Raw genomic sequence first — 23,873 nt, forward strand, 5'->3', positions numbered from 1 at the left:
AGTGGATTATGCTATTTATCCATTAATGCTCTGTAATTGTCAAGGTCTAGACAGGAGACAGAACTTGCACTTAACATTTTAACAGCAAGAATTTAATATATGGGATTGTTAACTATGCATAAAGTTGTTAGCTAGATGACTATAAAGAGAAAGCAAGAACATTAAGGTATCATGGAGAAAGCCGCCGCAGGAAAGAGCTACCACCCATAGGACTGAGTGAACAAAGGGACTGCAGTGGCATTATTGAAACGTAAAACCTTGGTGGGGGCACTACAGAGCTGAAACTCAGCCTCTGAGGAGGGGGCATGTGATTGCTAGTACTGATGTTCCTCATCTTGGAAAAGAGGCCATGCAGAGTTGGGAACACAGAGCTCTGAGAAGGGGGCACCTGTTTGCTGGAACTAATGTCTTTGATGATGGACGGCATGATGCAGCTGTTTCTGCCAGCACTGGAAAAACTGTCAACTGGATTCAGCTGCTGTGATGAGAATAAACTGATGCTGCTGAGGTGAAGTGCTGCTAGGGGATATCCACTGGAACCGCAAGTCCAGAAGCAGCCCACAGGAAGGGAACAGGAAGAAGCAGGCCCCTCTACCTCCCCTAGCCTTGTGGTCTCCTGCAGGTGCCCACTATTACCAAAGCCTAATAGAGAGTCAGCTGGCAAAGCAAAAATGTGGTTTGTGAAGTTCCAGCTCCAGCATCTCAAAAAAGATACAGAAGGGCGAGTTTGGTACTGAGAGAAAATAGCATAATGACTGGCACATGGCCTTAAGAGATAAACTACAGTTAGAACAGAGCACACCCTTTCAAAGAACCCTCCCAGGAAACCTGTTGACTTTTCTGTAAGCACCTTACATGCTCTCTCTTCTAAATATGTTATCCATGATTCAAGGAAGAGTGGGGAAAGTTTGTTAAAGGTACCTGTTTTACCCATGACCCCCAAAACAATAGTGTCCACCTTTAATGCAAGTTCATCTTTCTCTTACAAAATAAATTACAATGGCTCAGTGATAATTGTTCACATAAATTTGAGGAGTCACTATCACTTATATTTGGAATCTGGGCATGGATTAAAATATTAAAGTGATCAGAAATCTGACTGATGATCTTCAATCCCTCAGTTAGCTGAAGCAATCAGGGTATTGGATACCAGCTCTTTTTATCTTATTTGTATACCTAACAGGATGGAATAATCATCCAAAAATATAAAATACAGGTATTTTGATAGCAAAAATATAATAAATTTGTCTCTCTGGAATTAAGATCAAAGCATATGGTATTGTATAGGACTTTGCTTACCATAAATTGGATTAATTCTTACAATTTGTGAATTGCCAAGAAGCATTTAATTTGAGAAATGTTATAATATATCAAAATTTAGTGAAAAGCAAACAATTATTTCTGTCATCTTCATGCCTACTGAATTGTTGGTTTGACAATCCAGAGAGACAGCAGACCTATGGAGGGGAGAACGAAAAATCTAACTCTTTAAAATAAGTCTTTGTCTCTATCTTGCTTAAAACAGCTTCCCAATGAAGCAATTCTAATCTGATTACATAGGCTTGATCTTGAACCTACATTTAGAAAGAACTCATTACATCAACAGAGATTAATGGAATTAGAAATGGATTTTACAGAGATTATTTAAGTAACTCTATAGTTTTATAATTAACAGGGTTTTTCTTTTAATTTCCCACTGAGGGATAATTTATCCATGTATATTTATCAACATAGGGTGCTAATATTGTTCAAAGTACTTCTTACCTATTAACATCCCAGATTTTGCTAGTTGTATCCAATGAGGAGGAAGCCACAAAATCACCACAGGAGTGCCACGTGCAGGACCATACTGCATGGGTGTGTCCTTCGAAGGTCAAAATGCAATTGCCTTTAGACAGGTCCCATAATTTAACTGTAGTGTCACCACTTGAAGTAGCCAACTTGTTGCCACTATTTGCAAGAACATAAAAAAGTAATCTGTTAAAAAAATCAACTTGCAGTTAATTTATTATGAATGGTTGTATTCTGTGAATAACTTGTGTGTGTGTCTGAGTTATTTTTACTTTTAAGGACATATCTTTATGCCTGAATCTTATTATCTTATTTGAGTCTGCACAATTTGATACTTCCTTATATTGTTTAGTAATTCAAATTGATTAGAGAACTGCTGTTGCACAGTTTCTGTATTAATTCTATAGTCTTCCAGATTAATCCACTAAACAGCACTTTTTTAACACATACATTAGTTTCAGGGCTATGTTAGGCTCTGTGGATGATATAACCTCAGAATGAGGAAAATTTAGATGTGGGCTAAGACAATTTCAAACACGTAATACAACATAAAACAGTAGGCCAGCATTGTTTATGTTTGTATTAATTAAATGCTGCAGGAGTGCAGCTTGCATTTTGAAGAAATATGTGAATCAGAAATGAGAGGGCTTTGGAGCTACATCTTGAGAGATGAAAGATTTTGAAGAGCTGGGTGGTTAAGAATGAGTCATTGGATTTTCCATTTGAGTCATTAGTAGATGTTAAAAAAGCACTGGCTTTCAAGTGGTGGACCCAAAAACAAGTTTAAGAAATGAGTGGGTGTCCATGACATGAAAAGAAACATCTAGGTTTTTTTTGTAAAATATCAATTGCAAGAAAATTTCAATGCCTTCGTCTTCTCCACATCCTTCAGCATTGTTTGCTCCTTCTATGTGTTCTCTTAGTAACTTTTCTCTCACTGAATATAATGAACTGCTTATCTGCCTCCTTCCTTGTGTTTTTGATGGGGAACTGTTTCCTCTCTCTGTTTCTACAGCATCAAGCATTATGATTAACCAACTGAAGTGCTCATTAAATGCTTTCAGAATGAATAAATATATGAATGAATGAATGAAGTGATGCTATAAATGAAGAAGAAAAGTTGCCCCAAATTTCTAAGACCGTAATGGCACTTGCATCAAGACAAGCATTTTGCTTGCTTGCTTTTACTTGCTTACTTTTATGCTGAGAGAATTAAACTTTTATGAGCAGCAACCACTGGAGAGGAAGGCTCAAAGATTCTGCCAGAAAAGCAGATTATAGAGTGAAGAAATTTGAATTAAAGTGATAAAAGGATATTTATTTCTTCTTCAAATTAGCAGATTTTAAAAATTACTAAAAAAAAGTACTATATAAGGGTAGCCCTTTACTAATAGGTAGATATTAAAAACTGTCCTTTGCTTTGCAACTGTTGTTTATCTGTACGTTTGCCATTAAAATTTTTACTTTTTAATATTAAAACTGAACAATACATTTGTCTAAAGATACTGCATTATAACATCACATTGAGGGTTATAGCTTCAAAATATGAATCTGGGTAGAGGCCTGGGGGGACACAGACATTCAGTCCATGACAGTATATAAGTTAAAAATAGGGATGGTAGAAAAAAAGAATACATTTTCCTGGTCAAAATCTCAGAGGAGAATGATATAAAATGGGATACAGGCAACACTCAAAGAATTACAAGTTGACAATTTACAGAAACTGAAAATTTAAGATGTAGAACCACAGATTCTGGAAGAAAAATGTATACCAAGTGGAATAAACAGTGTAAACAAAAAGAAATCTTCACTTAGATAAATTTTAGTCAACTGCAGAGCACCATAGGCAACAATATAAATAATTAGAAAAATAAGAAGAGAAAAAAAGAGAAGGAAACGTTATTTATTTACATAGTGCTTAACACATGCTAGAAACTCTACTAAGCACATTATATACATTTGATCCTCACAAGCATCGAATAGTTTGGGCAGCTTTATTATCTCCAAAACACTTGAACAGTATCACAGAGCTAGTAAGTGGCAAATCTGGAATTTCTTCAAAGAGCCAAGAGAAAATCAGGTTACTTTAGAATTATCAAAAGTTCCTCTCAAGACAGGCAAATAAAAATATCCTCAGCTAAACAAAGCAGTTCTCCCCTATGGGAACTACTAAGAATGTATTTCAAGGGGGGGAGAAAAACAGATCCTAGAAGGAAGATCTGAAATGAAGGAAGGGTGAGCAAAGAATCTGGTAAACATGTCAGTATATCCAAACACTTATATAACATCAATAGTGCTTGAAGAAATTTAAACAAGAAAACAACAGTAATATTGACAATAACATTCCTGTGGAAGACACTACATTGATTAATTTTAAACTTTATGAAGTCAAGTCTGCATGGTAAAACGTTAAGGTTAACCACTAAAAGAACAGGAATAGAGTACATAACTTCTAGACCAGTACAAAAAACGAGAAATAGGTTTTTGTTTTAATATCCAAAATAAAGCAAGAAAGGAGAAATACAGCACTAGAATAAGTGGTAGGAATAGAAGACAAACAAGAAAAGACAGTAGAAAAAAAGTGAAACATAATAATACCAGTAAATACAAACAACCTAAACAGGAAGTTAAAAGACAAAGATTTTTCAGTTTGGCTAAAAATGAACAGGTTCAGCTACATGATGTTTACATGAGGCACACTAAACTCCTTAGGACATAAAAAGGTCAAAAGTTAAAAAAAAAAAAAGATACCTAGCCTAAAAGGAATGGAAAAAAAAGATGAAGTAGCTCTATTAATATCAGACAAAAAAGACCTTAGGGCAAAAATGTGTTATTAGGGATAAAAATAGTCCCTATGTAAATAAATAAAATGATAAAATGTTTCACTCCTAGGAAGATTTTTAAACTAAATTATATAAAAATACTAAATGCATCTTAACTGATAAAAGTGACAATGTTAGCACCATAGAAACAAAAATGACCAATCTACTGTCAAAGTGAAAGATTTATGCACCTCTCTCAATTTATTTTCTAATTCAAAATTCAAAAAGATATGGAATCTTTAAGGAATAAAAATTACAGCCTTAATGGCTGTATATAAAAGCCTTTGCCAAATAACTAGTGACTATACGTTCTTCTCAAGTATATATGGAACATTTATAAAAACAGACAATATAGAAACCCATAAAGCAAGTCTTAACAAATTGAACATATTTGTTATCATAGAGGTTATATTTTTCTCATCACAATTCAATTGTTATAAATGAATAACAAAATCATATATTTTTAAAACAGTTTTAAATAACTTACATATCAAAGAAGAAATAACAGTAGATATTTAAAAATAATTAGAACTAAATGAAAACACAACATATTAAAACTATGAAGGTGAAATCAAAATAGAATTTTAAAGGCAACTTAATTTCTTGACCTCCTAATAATGAAAATAATACAGCCTCAAAATTGTTCTGCTAAACAGGAGACTTTAAGTTTAGAAAAAATATGCTATCAACTATGAAAATGGAAGATCAATAAAGACCAAAGTGGTTCTTTAAAAAAACTAAAATAAGTATATCCCTGCTAAGGCTGAAAAAAAAGAAAAGAAAAACATCCCTCAATATGACAATCTATTAAGCCATACACTAAAGAGATTTTACAAAGGTATAAAGTAGTGTCATCCTTTTCATTTTTCTTGAAAATTATTTTTCATAAAAAATGTTATATAAGGCATGAGTTTTCTGCAGCTTATGAACAGCCTACAAATAAATCATATCAAATTTGGTTGGGTCAAGCCCATTTATACTTTACAAACAGTAAGCAAGAATTATCATCTGTTTTTATAAATACTTTATATTTTCTGTAATTGTTTTATTCCTTATTTTTCCATATTCTTTGTGCAAATTATTGACTTTTTCAGACTTTAGCACATAACTGCAGAAATATTAGAGTTTGTTACTGTCAAAAATGACTTCAGTTTTGAGAACTAAATATATTATAACTTCCAGATTGATGCTAATTACCTGTTTTTACAGAAATGTGCTAATGTGTTTCATTAGAAAGGGGTGGAACAGAAAGAAATTAATGCCTCTTGTGTCACAAAGTAGGAAGTGGAGAGAGTAGAAACAAGAAGATGTGGTTGGCTTCTCGCTCTGGCTCTGCTAGATGACCTACGTGACCTTGGACAGGCCATTTCACATTTACATTTAACACTTGTGAAATTCATTGTCTTTATTTGAAAATATGGATGATATGTTCTGCTCAGTATAATTTAAAGTGTTGTTTTGAAGATCAAATCAAAGAACTTTTATAACAGCACATTTTTAATTCCAGGTATCATTCAAACTTGCGATTATTTTTTTTAAAAAGATTCTCTTGGATCTCTAGTTCAGTTTTTATGTGAAATTGTTTACTCACATTTCCATAAATAGTGGAATGAGATCCAATTACTACCATTATATTGCAGTCTCATCTACCTGTGTCTATCTACTCAATAGTACTATATGAATTTGTAAAAGGACTATCAGTCACAGTGTTCTCAATTACCACAGAATACACATGTATTATTTTATGTAGCAGAATAACATACAACCAAAATCTAATTAAACTATTTTCTTCTTCTGTGTTTGTATAGGTAAAAGATCTAATTTTGGTTTCACTGAGCTCATAAAATTATGACATTAGGAAAGCTCACATTTAGAATTTAGATTACTTGAAAAACATTGTCACATTTCAGATACATTTTTACTGTCCCGTTTGTGAGAGTCCCCCAAACTTTAAGCCAGAAGTTAAAAGGGCTTAATGCTTTCATACAAGTTACTTTAAACCCTTACTTAGTCTTCGATACAGAGCTGCTTGGCTGCATTAGGGCTGGGTGTTGAGGGCACTGTGAAAGAGGAAAGTAAGATTTAAGTACAAGTCCACACAGAGAATGGTCTTGGTTGGTTTTCTGAAGTAAAGGGTGCCCATGTCCAAATGTTCTTGCCTTCACTCCCAAGTGATACACCCTTTTTTGTGTAGGAATCTGGAATCAACCAAGAATCACAAACAAAGCAAATACAGAAGATGGCATTATATGCAGATATTACAGACTCCAGCAGAATCAGAGAGGCAGGATTGAGCATTCAGGAAAGAATAGGCTTTCCCTGGCTGGATGCAAAACTACTGTCCTTTCTTGGGAGGGTAGATTGCTTGGAGCTCCAGGTTCACCTCTGTCAATCGAGAAACTTCAATGGGATTCTTAGCTCAACCATCGTTTATACAGGAAAGGCAAGATGCTGGCAAGTAGACTCCCCTGCAACTGTCATACAGCGTTTATAAGATATACTATTTATTAGGTAAATGCACGAATGATATACATAATAAGGAAGGAGAGAGTTCAACTGGAAATATATCTGTGTTAATAGAAGCATAGCCTACATCATTTAGGGCTGTATGAACAAGTTTACATATAGCAAGACATCTTGGTACAGAGGAAAAAATATAGAATTATGAAACTACAAACATGTTACTAGTTATTTTTATTCTGTTTTATCCTTTGTATTTACGTTATTGTTTTAGGTTGTAGAAGCAGAAGAATAGAAATTGGTAGGTTAGTTTATGAAACTTTATGTGGAGATTATGAATAATGGTGTCATCTTGGAAATAAGAGAGATGCCCCCAGAATGCCTTCAAACTTTCAAGTATCAATTTAAATTTGGTGAATTATATATTTTATTATGTAGTTTTCTTATTGCATCCAACATGCTTCTCTGAGTATTCTCCAGTCATCATTCATATAGGTGTATGTATGTGACATATTTGTGAAAAACATAACCTTGGGTAATTAAATGATGTTCTCATTCTTTTTTAAATTAAGTTTCTATGCATACCTTAGGTTTTTGTCTAGAAAAAAATATTTTCAGAGTATTAAATCTAAATTTTTTCAACTACCTCAAGACCTCTACATTTGATATTTTCCTTTTTTTTTTCCCCCTTTCTTTTGGCCCAATGTTCTAGGTAGAACAGAATACAAAGTGCAGGGTACAGGCCCTGAGAAAGGCATGACTTGTTCAAGAAGCTGAAAGGTCAGTGTGGAGGGAGGTGGGAGGTAGAGGAGGTGGGGAGTGGAATGGATGGGAGGGGGTAGTGAAGATGTAGAAATGGAGACTTGAGAAGTAGGAGGAACCAGGCCACTCAGGGCCTTATTGGCAACAGTGAGGTAGGTATTTGGAATTTAGCCTAAGTGATAAGAGATTTCAAGACACAGGAGACTCATTCATCCATTTCGCAGTTGGTCACATGCTCCAGACACTGTACCAGACAACTCAGTCCATCATCCCTCCACGCTTTTCAAACACACCAACCATGCTCCCCTCTGCACACACTTCCTCTGAAGCTAGGATGCCACCCCCTTGGATATTCCCATGGGTTGGTCCATGAATTCAGTTAAAAACTTTTTCTTTAATTTCACCTTATCATGGAGGACATCTCTGACAATTCCACTGAAAATACTGTATCATCTCAGTTTTTTGCGTCTCCCTTTTCCCCTTCACTGTTTATTTCTCTATAGCATTTATCACAGTCTATTAAGCTATATATCACTTATTTCATTTATTGTCTCTCTCTGCCAATAGAATGTAACATGTATGAGGGCAGGAACTATTTTCTACTCCCTACCATATCCCCAATGCCTAGCTTTGTGCTTAGCATGTAGGGACTCTCAATAAATTGCTGCTGAACCAATGACTCAATGAATGAAACACAATCACAAATATGACAATGTCGCTGAATCCCTGTTTTTAATGGATAATTCTTGAGGTTTATAAATACAAAGAACAATGTAGGCAAATGGATCCTAATGCCCCATTTTACCATGGGGTATCTTATTTGGGTATTTATTTTCTCAAAGAAGCTTTATTTCATGGCATAATAAATTATTTCCTTCTGAATTTTGCCTGAGTTATTATATATAAAATTTCAGACCATGTTGAAAACATGATCATACAGCCTCAGGAAAATTGCATTTCCCCCATCCACCTCATACCTTCTTTGGAAAGATGCAGGACATAAATAAATTCAGTGAATAAGTAATTAGCTCACTTTTAGTTGCAGAAATGATATATTTTCTATTTCTAGTGAGAAGTCAAAGAGTCTTTGAGCCTTTGGATCATCACAACAGGGATTTAATAAAGAGTCATGGTAGTGTAACAAACTCTAAGCATTAGGTCTGAATTACACCAGTAGCCTCCTAACTGCTTCTGGCCTTGTCCCTCTACAATCTTTTTTTTCAGTACAGAAGCCTAAAGGATCCTGTTCATGCTGCTCCTCTGCTCAAACCCTCCAATGGCTCCTCATTGCCCAGAGTAAAGCCAAAATCCTAACTACAAAATAAGGCCCTACACGATCCACCCATCACATGCCTAGTTACCACTAATTCCCTCTCATAACACTCTCCTCCTCCCTCGCTACTCTAGCTACACAAAGACTTTGAACCCACTGTTTTTCCTTCTGGGAATGTTCTTTCTCAGAAAACCAATGACTAGGTTCCTTCCCTATCTTCAGGACTTTGCAGAAAGACACATCAAAGAGGCCTATCTAAAATGCAATCTAACCTCTGATACTAGGCTTCTTTCCTATTTTGTTTTGTCTTGTTTTCAGTAGCACTTACTATTAACTGTGTATTTTACTGATTTCTCTTGTCTATTATTTGTTCTCTTTAAGCCCTCAAAGTTTCGTGTGCCTCTGCTTTACCTAGTTCTGTGCTGTTTAATATATTCACAGATAATCAATGCTTTTAAGTTGGATTCCACATCCTGTCTGAATCTAGTTCTTACAGAAACATATTACAGTTGGCCCTCTGTATTTGTGGGTGCCACATCCACAGATTCAAACAACTGTGGATCCAAAATATTTGAAAAAAAACACTCCAGAAAGTTCCAAAAAGCAAAACTTGAATTTGCTGCATGTTGGCAACTATTTACATAGCATTTACATTGTATTAGGTATTATAAGTAATCTAGATATGATTTAAAGAATATAGGAAGATGATCATAGGTTATATGTAAATACTGTGCCATTTTATATTATTATATTATATTATATTGAGTATCTGCAGATTTTGGTATCTGTGGAGGTCCTGTAACCAATCCCCCAGTGGATACAGAGGGACAATTATATTTACTAATAGCCTCAATCCTACCATCTTGCAATGGTGGGATTAAAATAAAAAATTTTATTTAAAGTACCATCTCTCTGAGCCTAGAATGTGAAGACCCAGCTACTGCCCCTCTTCTCACAAAGTTCCAGGAGATGCCTCATTTTCATTCAGACAAGGAACCAGGCCTCTTTCTCATATCACCAGAGTCAAGACCTCTCTATTTCCAAATATTTTGTCTATTTCTGGCCCAGTGTTCACATGGTCCATAGGACAGAGAAGCAACTCTTTATCAAATATTTTTTTTCCTTTGGCCACGTATAGCAGTCCTTCTCTATATTTGAATGTGGCCTTGCACATCACGGAGTCTGCTTACATAAGAGGAAATTTCTACAACCCAAATTCTCTAGTACTTGGGTCTCTTTCAACCAGTTCTATGCTATAATTAGATTATTGTCTTTTTTTTAAGTTCGTTAACTTATTCAGTTGCTTCTGAGGATCCTCTATTTACCAAGGATATGAAGGATATAAAGTACACATATTTCTCAAATTCTTTACATTGTTTCTTTGGATTAAGTTACAAGAGTTAGAAGTTTGTATATTCAGAGATCACTTTCTCCTCTTCCCCTTCACCACCATAGAATTGCGTTTACTGAGTTGACTGTGGTTTTGTTCTACTGCACGAGAGTAAGGATAGTTAAAAGGCACAGCACTATGAAAATCTGTATTATTGAAAGGTTATTGTTGAGGCTATTGTTCAATAGATTATATATTACACTAGAGTATCATATACTCTTAACATGGACCCAGTGTTGAAATGTCATTCAGGCCTTAATAGCAGGAGCCATTGCATTGCTGCTGAACAGCTTGAGGAGATTTCTCTTATTGACAATGAAAATTCCATGGCGGACTAGGTCTAATTTGTGTTGACTGTTAGAATACTTAGGCCCCAAAAGTTGAAGCCCTCCTTTAGCAATTAAAGAAAATAACATTATATTATGGCTTTTATTAAGGAATGAATGTCCATATAGCCAACTTTTAATAGAAAGTATTTAAGGTAGAGTACATGCATTTTATGTATTAACTTGACTCCTGGCTTCATGTTATTTTACCTATTCTAAATTATCCTTCACCCTAATTATCTCTCAAAAACATTATCTTCTTATAGTTGCAATTTTTCTACATTTCTTTTGAAAATGCATGATACGAAATATAATGCAAAAATCTCAAAATGTACTATGCACTGGGGACCTAAAGATAATTGAAATAAACCTTGCCTTCAAGGACCTCATGGTCTAACAGCTTACACAAATATATAACCAAGTAATTATAATATTTTCATAAATAATTTAATATATAATATACAGGATACAGTGAGAGAGGACAGAGAAGGGTGTAATCAGTTTTCTACTTGGGAGATGGTCATGAAGTCTTTAAAAAGGCAAACATTTGAACAGTATCTATATGTATAAGCAGGTGTCCACAAGGTGAAAATAGTAAAGAAAAAAGGATGAGTGTTCAGCATGTGTAAACTGTGGGATATTCAGAGATTGTTACGTATTTTGCTTTCAGGAAGAGAAGAGTAATGGAAAATATTGTCTAAATAGATAAAAAATGGTCATATAACAAAAGATCCTTCCTACAGCCTTAAAGAGTTTTCATCTGTAGGCTATGAGGAAAAATGAAAGGGTTTTAAGAGGAGTTGGAAAAGCAGTCAGATAACAATTTTAAGATGATAACTCTGGGAACATGACAAGAACCAGATTGCTGGGGGAAGAGCAGAAAAGATGTTAGAGAATTGATAGTGATTTCCCATAGCAGCTGGCACTTGATTACAGAACTTAATTATTTTGAGATCTATGCTTTATATAATTATAGTCATTCCCAGATTCTGGTAAATGATTCTCAAGATAAAGTCTCAGTCTAACACTTGCGTTGTCCACTTAGCTAAAAGATTGTTCCAAGTCTAAACTGTAATAATGAGGATATGCCATTTTTCCAGTGGAAAGCCCTCTGTGATGATGCTGCTTTGTTACCTTACCTTCTTTTAACCTCTGATCTGAGTCAGTAAAAATCCTGAAATGCACATTTTTTCAATGGACTCTTTCCTGACTTTCAGGAATACATGGTAACCAAAACATGCAGGTGTGATCCTGAGTTCAAGTCTTTGGAGAATTGATCTGGCAAAAATATTCAAGGTCAACAGAGGCAGGACAACGTATTTCATCACCTGAAGCAAAAGACTAAATACAGAATGAAATACTTTCTTAGCAGCCTCTGCTTTGGCACCAAGAGTTGTTGCACAAAGCTGCAATAAGATAAGAAATGTAGTAAAGAGGATTGCTTTACACAGACATGTGAAATTTCTAACTGAAACTGGGATCATATTTTCGAAATAATTATTCTCCACATCCAGTTTGGAAAGTACAATTAGAAAACAATTTTCCTCGCATTTCTGGGAAGGAACATTCAACCTTGGAATAAGGTTTTCTCATGATCCACATCTGCCAAAGCCACACTGGCTGAAATCCTTACAATGAATACAAATGATCAGGATATTTCTATGGTTCTAGAAGAAGCAGTGCCTTTGTTTCTGGTACAAAATAAGATGTTTTCCATAATTGGCAGTATTATAGGGACAATTAAGATATAGTCAAAACTAGCTTGACGAAAGTGAATTCATGTATCATGGAATTCTAGAATCTCCAGGCTGGAAGACTCCTTAAATCTATCTAATCCACTCACACATCTCTCATTTTAATTATTTCTATTAATTTTATATTATTTTATTGCCCAGCCTCTATTTAAAACTTCTGGTAACAGGAAACTCAGTTTATTTGGTCTTGAGCAGCTCTGTTAAAAAGTCTTCTTCCCCCACCTCATTAAAGTTAGTAATAATCCTTGGCATCATTCAGAATTCAAATAATTCTACTTTTACTCAATAGCTTTCAGAGTAGAGGAGGAAATCTATCATGCCCTAGGATGACATGCTACTCACCTTCTTTATCACCCAAATATTCTTCTCCATGCCACTTCCACTTTAGAGGTACACAGGGATCTAAGAAGCTGTACATCTACCCTACCTTGACTCAAATTGGTCTATTTCTATTGAATAAGGCATGTATCTCCATTATTCTATTCCAATCTTGCATCCTATCTCTTTAAATCTTGGTAATAAATTTAAGATCATATGTATTTCCACATAATTAAAATATGTGGTTCACTTTGCTTATTTCCCATTCTCTGAGGCATTAGATACTCTTATTCTTTTATTACTTCTCATGTTTCACATACAAATTGCTATTTTCCTTTCCATGACAGATTTTTTTTTTTTTTAATGACCAGGCTTATATTCAGGTTGAAGTTCTCTTGACAATCAGTTTGTTTCAGGATAAACAAACCCGTTTCTAATATTCTGAGCTATACTGCATTTCTACCTGGGAACCCAATTGAGCATTTCGGTTTATAAAACCACTTTTCAGAAATTCAAACTCCATTAACTTAAATCATGTACAAAGCAGGCTGTTCACCAATCTTGTCCCTCCATCCCTGCAAGTGTGATAAGGGAAAGAAGTAATAGTAACAACACATATATCCCCAAGTTCTCTAATTTCCAAAGATCTCATAATCCCCAAAATGTTTTGCTGATCTTTCTGGGAGTGTCATCTGTTCCACCATAAAATCAGTGGTGTGGATAGGGGAACATAAATATGATCTCAGGAAATTTTCCATCACATTTCTCATAAACACTGGAAAAACAGCACAAATTTCACCTGAATTTGCCAAGCCTTCACGGATCGGATATTCTTCACCAGGGCTGTACCATTTATCAAGGAATTAACAACAAGCAGGATAGATATTAGTTTATTTTCTCTGTGAATTCTACACCTCAAATTTTATAAGTTAAAAAAATCCTTTAGATGTATTAAATTTCATACTCAATAGCTCTTGATTGTTCTGGAAATAGGTTAAACTAGAATATTAGCAGAAATTAGACTCTTATGTTCTAATCACATCTTTGCCAATTAAAAGCCTAGTTGCTTATGAAACAAACAGTCTTTCTGGAGACTAGTATTCTCATCTGTAAAAGGAAGAAATAATACCTTTCTACCGTGACTCCCTAGTATGGATTAAACTAAGGATGTTTGCCAAAATATAACCCACAGAGCAGTTGTGGGCATTAAGAAGTAAACTTTGTGTATCTCTGTATAATACTCTTTAAGGAGTTGTCATTTGCATGGGGCACACTGATTTAAAGAAATAATAATAATAATAAAAAGTAACTCAGGGGCAGGAAAGGCATTGTTTTTTAAAAGGATGATTGCTCTTCTTGCTATCTCCCAGGAAGTCAGCTTTTTCTTGCAGATAAGATGAGGTTTTGTTCACAGAATAAATGTGAACTCCCACTGTGCCATCACTCCATGTAAGGACTAAATTACTGGCTATGGAACAGTTAGCTACAGCAGAAGCTGGAATTAGAAATTAGATGTTCATCATCCATCATATATGGATAAGCATAGTGTGCAATGAGCTCTGACTGGCAGTGACCCACTGGAGCTAAGCACAAGCTTTAGCCTGAGACTAACAACAGACAGCATGGCTCTTGGAGGGTGAAATCTCTAGAAAATAAAATAGTATTGATATAATGCTGAAAGCTTAAGGAAACGCATGTGGATGTAGAAAAAAAAAAAAAGGAAAAATATTTTTAAAGATATTCAAAAACACAACAAAGTCTTAGATATAAAATAATTGGGTGGAGAAAGTGATGAGGAAGTTTGGCAAACTACTGCAAGATCCAAAGTAAAGACTATGGAAACAGAGTGGGCAGAAGAAGCAGCACCAGAGTCAAATGGTAAATGGTTATTATTATTATTATTGTGCAGTTACTGTGGGGATACTGGTATTCAAATTTGGCTGTAAAGCATAGCCAAACATGCTTCATTGTTAATAATGTACTATTCATTACACCAAATTACACACAGCTGTATTATTTTTAATTACTTTATTTTCTTTAAATAACAACTAAGGAATTCTAAACATGTTTCATCTAAAGTAGAAGAATATATGCAGCCACTATGGAAAATAGTATGGAGGTTCCTCAAAAAACTAAAAATAGAGTTGCCATATGGCCCAGCAATCCCACTCCTGGGCATATATCCAGACAAAACTATAATTCAAAAAGATACATGCACCCCTCTGTTCATAGCAGCACTATTCATAATAGCCAAGACATTGAAACAACCTAAATGTCCATCCACAGATGAATGGATAAAGAAGATGTGTTTTATATATATACAAAGGAGTATTACTCAGCCATAAAAAAGAATGAAATAATGCCATTTGTAGCAACATGGACGGACCTAGAGATTATCATACTAAATGAAGTAAGTCAGAAAGAGAAAGACAAATACCATATGATATCACTTACATGTGGAATCTAAAACGTGACACAAATGAACTTATCTATGAAACAGACTCACAAACATAGAGAACAGACTGTGGTTGCCAAGGTGGGTTGGGGGCATGGTGAGAGATGGATTGGGAGTTTGGGATTGCAAACTATTATATATAGAGTGGATAAACAACAAGGTCCTACTGTAGAGCATAGGAGACTATATTCAATATCCTGTGATAAACTATAAGGGAAAAGAATATGAAAAAGAAGATACATATATCTGAATCACTTTGCTGTACAGCAGAAATTAACACATTGTAAATCAACTATACTTGAATAAAATAAATTTAAAAAAATAACTAGAAGAATATGAATTTTAGTTACTCCTACAGATCAACTGCACACTGGACTTGTGTCAATTTAGGTCAGATCATCCCAGAATGACTCTACCTATAGATCTGTATACCTGGATGATACGCTTGGTGTCCCCAAACATCACAATGACAAAAGTACTTAGAATACTGTAAACTATTACTGAAATATTATACTACTCTCTGGCTAATAAGAGAATTGACACATTTGGGGACATATACATACAATGACAAGCTTATTTTAGTCCCTATTCAAAGTTCCCATAGATTTAAAATTTTTATTTATATTGGCACTATTTGAAAGTTTTACTGATGGCCCATTAATATCACAAAGAGTCAAAGTAAAATTGTTTTATGCTTTTTAATTTATATTTTTGTATATGTAAAATTATATTTACAAAAATAAAAATTAAACTAGAAAGAAAAATAGCAATCTAAAAGTTAATGATAGTATGTCAAAATTCATAAATACTCTTAAGAAAACATGATTTAAAAATATACTGGTCACCCCCAAAAAAATGAAATACTAAGGTATCAATCTAACAAAATGTGTATAAGATCCATACAAGGAAAACTACAAAGTTCTGATGAATGAAATCAAAGAACTAAACGAATGGATAAATATTCCATGTTTAGAGAAAGGATGACTGAATATTGTCATGATGTCAGTTCTTCCCAACTTATCTATAGATTCAATGCAATCACAATCAATATCCCAGGAAATGATTTTGTGGATATGGACAAGCTGATTCTAAAGTATATGGAGAGGCAAATGTCCCAGAAGAGCCAACACAATATTGAAGGAGAAGAACATAGTTGAAAGACTGACACTACTTGACTTCAAGACTTACACTAAAGCTATAGTAATCAAGGAAGTGTGATATTTGTGAAAGAATAGACAAATAAATCAATGGAACAGAAGAAAAAGCCCAGAAATAGGCCCCCATAAATACAGTTAACTTCTCTTTGACAAAGGAGAAAGGACAATACAATGGAACAAAGATAGTCTCTTCAACAAATAGTGTTCGAACAACTGGACATCTACATACGGAAAAATGAATCTAGACACAGATCTTACATCCTTCACAAAAGTTAGCTCAAAATGGACTATGGACCTAAATGTAAAATGTAAAACTATAAAAACTCCTATAAGGTAACATAGGAGGAAATATAGATGACCTTGGTCATAGTGATGCCTTTTTACAATACCAAAGAAATGATCCATGAGAGAAATAATAGGTAAGCTATATTTTTTTTAAATTAAAAACTTCTGCCTTGTGGAAGACAATGTCAAGAGAATCAACAGAGTAGGAAAAATATTTGCAAAAGACACATTTGTTAAAGGACTGCTACTGAAAATATACAAAGAAACCTTCAAACTCAACAGTAAGAAATATTTTTTTATATCTATGTATATACTTTCTCTTTCATGTCAGTGACACCAATTATACTTATGTTGTGACATTTGTTTATGTCCTCCACATCTGTTATTTCTTCCCCAACTTTTAAAATTGTTTTCCTATTTTCTCTGCAGTTAGTGATTGTTGCAAGCTTTCTTGGAATATAATTCATTTTTATATTATCACTCCCTTGAATGGTTAAAATTTATTTTTAGCTGTGTATTTTTTCTTATAAGTTATTTTGCTTTGATATGGTGAGAGTGAATTCCCCTTTACTCCGTTGCCTATTTATTTGAGATCTATTTGTCTTCCCTTCCAATATAGAGTTTAAGAGCTAAGGATTTTATATTTTTCACTGGTATACCACTAAAATCTGTGTGTGTGTTTGTGTCTGCATGCTTGTGTGTGGAGGTGGTCAACTTAACTGGATCATGTGAGTTTTCATTTGAGGAGCAGTTTGGGAACTGCTCTTTTGTTTCTGATTTTAAAAAATGTTTCTTATAATCATTTATTCTCTTTAATCTAGAGTACTGTTTTCCCTAAGGGATAGCATGACCCAGACTCTTCCTACTAATTTATATGGGGCCCTGGAAGATGAAGAGCTTCTAGTTGTTTCTTCTACACTTAAAGAAAACCTATGGTAGTAGAAAGTTACTTCTGCACTTACAACTTTTCTATTATTTTTTCCTAGCTGCCTAGACTCTCCTTTAATTTGCATATATCCAAATTGAGCGTTATTGTTGAGAAGTCTTAATACATTCTAATTTACCTTTCCCACTAATGTGGGTAGGATTGAGGCAAGCACTGGAAACTTCAAATGTTCCTACACAATCTCTTCCTTTCTTTCTTTAGCTACACTTTTCTAAAGTTTATGTCAAGAAGTTACAAGCATTTCATTTTTTCAATGGCAGCTAATGAATTGCTTTGCATGTACAATATTCCAGATTTTGTTTATTTTTAACCAGCAAAAGGGGAGAGATGCTGTTTGATTCATATTAATCTTCACTATCTCTGAGCTTCTCCAATGTCTTCTTTTCCTTAAATCATATCAACTAACTGTTATAGCATGTCAATACCATTTTAATACTATGTTGTTCAAGAGTATGCATTTACAGTCATGAATTATCAGTTAATTTTTACAAGGAAAACTATTCTTTGTTTATATATATATATATATTTTTTCTGTGTTTGTTTATCATTTAGTTTTTCAAACCTTTGAAGTATGGAGATGATAAAGGACAAATAAAATATTCCTTTATGGTAAATGGTAAAATGGGATAGAAACATAACTAAAATAGTAATATTTAATGGAAATTGAACAGAAAGAGAAATCACTGAAGACTGGTCTGTCCAAAGCAGACTGAACCTTCTGCTTTGTAGAAGGTGTGAGATGAGCCTGGACTTCAAAATGGGGAAGGCTCTGGATGGACAAATGAGAAGGTGGAGAGCATCCAAAGTGAGTAAGGAACAGGGTAAAAAGTCAAAATAAAGTCCAAGAGCAGGATTAAGTATTTTGTATCCAGTTTCTTAGGTACTTTGGCCAGGACTAAGCATTGTGTTGGAGAAAAGGGGTGTGCCAAAATCAGAAAATTTATCTGAGCCAAATTATGGAGGTCCTTGACTGTTATTCTGAAGAGAATCATTTTTTCTCTCTTTATCTCTTTTTTGTTGTTGTTGCCAGAAACAACAGATAGTGACAGAGTAGTTGCACTGGAATATAACGTGATAGATAGCAGTGTTTTAGGATAACAAATCAGTCAGGGCTGGACAATATGGACTTAAGGGAGGCAGGCATAAAAGTAAGGCAGTTTTTGTCATGATCCATAAATTAGATCATGATGTCTTAAAATAGCAACTATAACATTAGTATGATGGCAAATATTTTTTAGTGCCACAAAATGTTGGGAATATAGAAGTGAGCAGTATGATTCCCAGCCCTATTATCCCAGAGTTCACAATCCAGCAGAGAACACAGGTATTCTTTTTAAAAAATCTCTTGTGTGATGAATGCTGATAAGGAGATATTAAGTGAAAAACTATATCTGGGAAATTATACTAATCTGGGAGGATCAGGGAATGCCCTTAATAGTGACTTTGAAACTTGGTGCTACAGACTGACTGTTTGAGTCCCCACCCCCACCAAAAATTCAGATGTTGAAATCCTAACCCCTTATGTGATTGTATTTGGAGATGGAGCCTTTGGTAGGTAAGTAGGTTGTGAGGTTGGAACTCTCATGAATGGAAACAGTGCCTTTATAAGAAGAGACAGAACATAGCTTGCTTCTTCTTTGCTACCATGTGGGGATACAATGAGAATATGGCCATCTGCAAATCAGGAAGTAGGCTCTCACCTGACATCCTATCTACCAGCACCTTGATCTTAGACTGAGATCTCCAGACTGAGAAATAAATGTTTGTTGTTTAAGCCACCCAGTCTATGGTAATTTTGTTATAGCAGAACTAAACTGACTAAGATACTTAGCCCTGAAAACAAATTAAGAGTTAGCTATGTAAACGATGAGGGGGTCGGGGTGGGGGGAGAGAGTCTAGTGAATATTTCAAGCAGAAAAAAGAGACTATGTAAAGGCCTTGAGGTGATAGATAAATATCATGGTCAGTTTTCTGGAATTTTCTATGATATCCAAGAGCCTTTGATGAGCAAAATGATTGAGAAGACTTAACTACATTTAAGCTGAGCAAACTTGATCTGAATTATCTTGCTAAGCATGTTGCCTCTTTTATAAAAATTATAAAATGCATTAAAAAGTTGTCAGAATCGGGGCTTCCCTGGTGGCGCAGTGGTTGAGAGTCTGCCTGCTGATGCAGGGGACACGGGCTTGTGCCTCGGTCCGGGAAGATCCCACATGCCGCGGAGCGGCTGGGCCCCTGAGTCATGGCCGCTGAGCCTGCAAGCTTAGTGACACATGCCATGACATCAGAGCACAAACCCCAACATTGAAATTATGCAGTGGCAGAAAAGTACACGATTCAGAAATGAGTTCTAAGGCCTGGGGTACTATGATAAGAAACAAGACCAGCCAATAACTATAACAGAGATCATATTAGTTATGGGAAAGGGCTATTTATCTTTGGAAGGAGAAGGGTGGAGGGGAAAAGTAAACATTTTAATCAAATCCAATACTTTGTTATTGATTTCTCTTTGCCAGACATACCTTGTAGAATACTTACAATGCTTCTGACATTGAGATATTTGGCCAAAGCTATTGGATTAGTCAAGGTAAAAGCTCTGCTCCTGGTGTAATCTCTTGAATTTCATTTATATGTGATTTATTCCTTTCTCCACAAGAAGGCTATTTTTATTGATAAAATTAATGAAATTGAGAATCCCAAAGGGAATTTGATGTTCACTCACACAAAATAGGTTTGCAAAAGGTAAGAAGCAGCCAAGAAAAAGATTCAACTACATAAAGATTATGTTTCTTCTCTTCCTTTTGTTTTCTGTTTTCTTTTCTGTTGCAAAGTAAATACTAGTCAGATTTTCTGTCCTTTTATGTGTTAGTCAATTAGTTATCCTTGAAGTTTCAAATTACTGAAAGCAATGTTCCTAAACTTGAAATGCAGGGTTTTGTTATTCAAAAAAGTTAATGTCATTTACTGCCATTAAGGCTGCACCTGCCTGTAGTTGGAAACTTTCACACAATGTCAAATCTGCAAAGATTTTTAAAGTAAACTCTCTACTGGGGATGTTGGTATTATCGTATTTGCATCATTAAAGTTAGGACAAATGTCAAAAATATCTTGACAAGCCTTAAAGGTGTCTTATTTTCATAGCCTCAGTTAGGGTTTCGTATCAGGCTGAGCTATCATAGCTTCCCCAATGTTTTAAAATAATAACCTGGTTAATAATTTAATGTAACTACAGTAGGTCTTATTGAGTTTTATGTCAACCAAAGACATCAAATACAGAGAAAAAATAAATTTACAGTCATAATAAAATAAAATGATAATAATTCCTAATGAATACACATCAGGCCCATTTTTATTTAGTGTCAAAATGATAGATATGGAAGAAATATAAGCTATAGGTCTTTGTTCTTGCATGTATGGTTTTAGTCTGGAGTTGGTATTTAGTTTTCAGACCCTGAGAATGGTAGCACTCTAAGGACATTATTCCTCAGAGACCAGTCCCTCTTGTTTTAAATCTAAGGCCCAGAAGAGACAAAAAGTTTCAATGTTAAATCAGCATGAGAGCAAGAAGAGAGTCTACTCTTCAATCTACTTCAATCACTCTTCTGAACCCTCTTCACTGTGTTCCAAACACTTCTAAGTTGTCAAATGCAATGGACATATTCACTCTATATCTTATCTTACACTTAGGTGGTGCTGACTTTCTCATTTACTCTGTTTCACGCATCTCTTTTTTTCCTGGCTTCCTCAGATCCATTCTGTCCTGGCTCATATCCTGCTCCCTGGCACCTCCTTCATAGACTCTAATCATAAATCAAGAGTCTCTTCTCCTCCCACTGAACATTCTGCTCCAATTAGTTCATCTATTCCTAATCAACCCCCACAATGTAGGGCTTCCATATAATATATCACTCAAATTGGAGCAATTTTTAGAGTAAGGGGGGTGCTATTAATAGTTCTATAAAGATAACAGGAATACACTGGGACTTTTCTGGGCAAACCTGGATGACGGTCACTCTATCCATAGGAAATGATAGAATGCAAAAATGGATTCAATTCTCCACCTCTTCCTGTATCCAAGCCTTTGACCTTGTTACTTTGTAGTCCCCACCCTCTTTCACTCTGGGCTTTGGCCAATAGAATGAGAAGGGAATTATGGTATGCCCATTCAAGCCTAGTCCTCAAGAGAATATGCACAAGTCTGTTGGTTCTCTTGTATAGTTGAGCTTGCTTGTCTTTGTGCCTGAGCCTCTTTGTGAGAACACATCCAGCCTACCCTGTGGGAGGAATGTGAGAAACATGTAGAGGATGAGACATGTGGAAGATTTTGAAGGCACTCCAATGACGCTACCAGAAGATGAGATACACAGCGGCTTGGCCTGAAAACAGATATATGAAAGAGCCCAGGTGAAATCAGATCTTCCCAGATAAGCCCAATCTTTACTGATGACCCACAAAATTATGAGCTAGAGAGATAATTCTTATATTAAAAGCTAAACATATTTGGGATGTTTTATTATGTAGCATTATTGTGGCAGTAGATAACTCACACAACTAGCTGAAATCTCCTGAGATTCAGATTCACATACTAAATATCTTTACCTAAATACCCTAAAGACACTTCAAACTAAATAAACCCAAAATGAAGTTATAAAAGTTTCCATAAATGTATTCCTTTACCTATATTCTTTATCTCAGAAGCCCAGTTTTTCAAGTTAAAAATCTGGGGCCATATTAAATGTTCAATCTTTCCCAATTCTGATAGGAAAGTTATTCTTATTGTGTCTATCTCATATATCTTTACAAATCAAGTTTTTGTTCTATTACCACTCACTGGGCCTTAGCCTTTCTCAATCAGGGGTCTAGCAAGAGACTTAAGCCCTAATGTCATAATACACCCATTGAATATACTATATTTATCTCTTATACATTCAGAAATCCAGAATTAGAGAATTGAAAAAGTATCACTCAATTTTCTCTAGTGTTTAATTCCCTTGAAGAATCCAGATTGAAAAAGGTTAGGAGGCCTTGCTCAGTTTTCACCTGGACTATTTCATTAGTCTATCTGGTTATTTTACCTTTAGCCTCACCTTCTTCTAATTGGTCCTCCATAAGTTATATTTGCTTTAGCCTTTGCCATTGTTTTTCACCTGTCAGTGAATTGTATTTAAGAGGTAAAGTTTGATTCTCTCTAATAAGATGCTAACAAAATTAAAACAATGGCATATTTAACATATTCTTAATACCTTTGTACTGCTTCCTTTGCTATCAGTAACAATACTTAGGTAAGAAAGCCTGCTGCTGTCATGTCATGATTTTTATGATGGCTATTATCACCCTATGATTGTGCTGAGTATTTGATAGAGAGTTGAAAGTAAATGGAAGAGTCGTTCCATGAGCCAGTTTGCTCATATGGATGTGGACCTGGTGCACACTTACATCAAAGCACGTTGTTGATCCAGAATGACAACTCTCGACCTGAGGGCTTGATGTGTCTTTCAAGGCGTTACATCCTCTCAGTTAAAATGCTTTCATATATATTATAATGCCTTCCTGAGGTGAGAACTGTGAGCTTTATTTGTAAAGCAACAGAATTTTCTAAAATCTGCACTAACTTGCCAAGGTTTCCTCTGTAATTTAATCAGGGCATCAATCAGCAAGGTTAGGTCATACAAGCTAATATTTCTTTACAGCTTAGATACAGTTGAATGATTTTTGTGATAACTAGAGGCAAAATGTTAGTTCCTCATGACATTTAACAGTTCCTGGAGTCATTATTTTGACAGCATCTATTTGACCTGAGAAACTTCTTGCCTATAGAAACAGTCTTAGGGCAAAATTTGCTTATATAAAAATTCAAGAATGAAAATGACCTGAAAGGTCAATTTTAATCATCTATTAAAAATAAACACAGGCTTCTGAGTAAGATGATGATATGGACACAAGCTACTAACTCTCCCACCCATAGTTTGTAAGAATGACCAGGAAAAAATGAAAACAAAGAACAAATGCTCTAATCCTGAAACTAAGAAACTTGTTATCAGATACCCAAAATCTCAAGGAATGTCTGCTAAATACATTACACACCAAATTAGCTAGAAGAATGCATAAAGATCTGGTTTGTAGTTTTAAAAACA

At 34.9% G+C, this 23,873-nt stretch overlaps 1 protein-coding gene across 1 annotated transcript in view; it reads right to left on the reverse strand.

Annotated features, from left to right (window-relative positions):
- The window catches only part of SPAG16 (sperm associated antigen 16), an 891,359-nt gene that overhangs the window by 425,718 nt on the left and 441,768 nt on the right, over nucleotides 1-23,873 (reverse strand). Inside the window, exon 12 of the mRNA XM_067740696.1 lies at nucleotides 1,765-1,950. Coding sequence (XP_067596797.1) covers nucleotides 1,765-1,950 — 186 coding nt within the window. The remainder of the gene's footprint in view (nucleotides 1-1,764; nucleotides 1,951-23,873) is intronic.

Source organism: Pseudorca crassidens, chromosome 6 (genome assembly GCF_039906515.1).
Source record: "Pseudorca crassidens isolate mPseCra1 chromosome 6, mPseCra1.hap1, whole genome shotgun sequence".
Lineage (NCBI taxonomy): Eukaryota > Metazoa > Chordata > Mammalia > Artiodactyla > Delphinidae > Pseudorca > Pseudorca crassidens.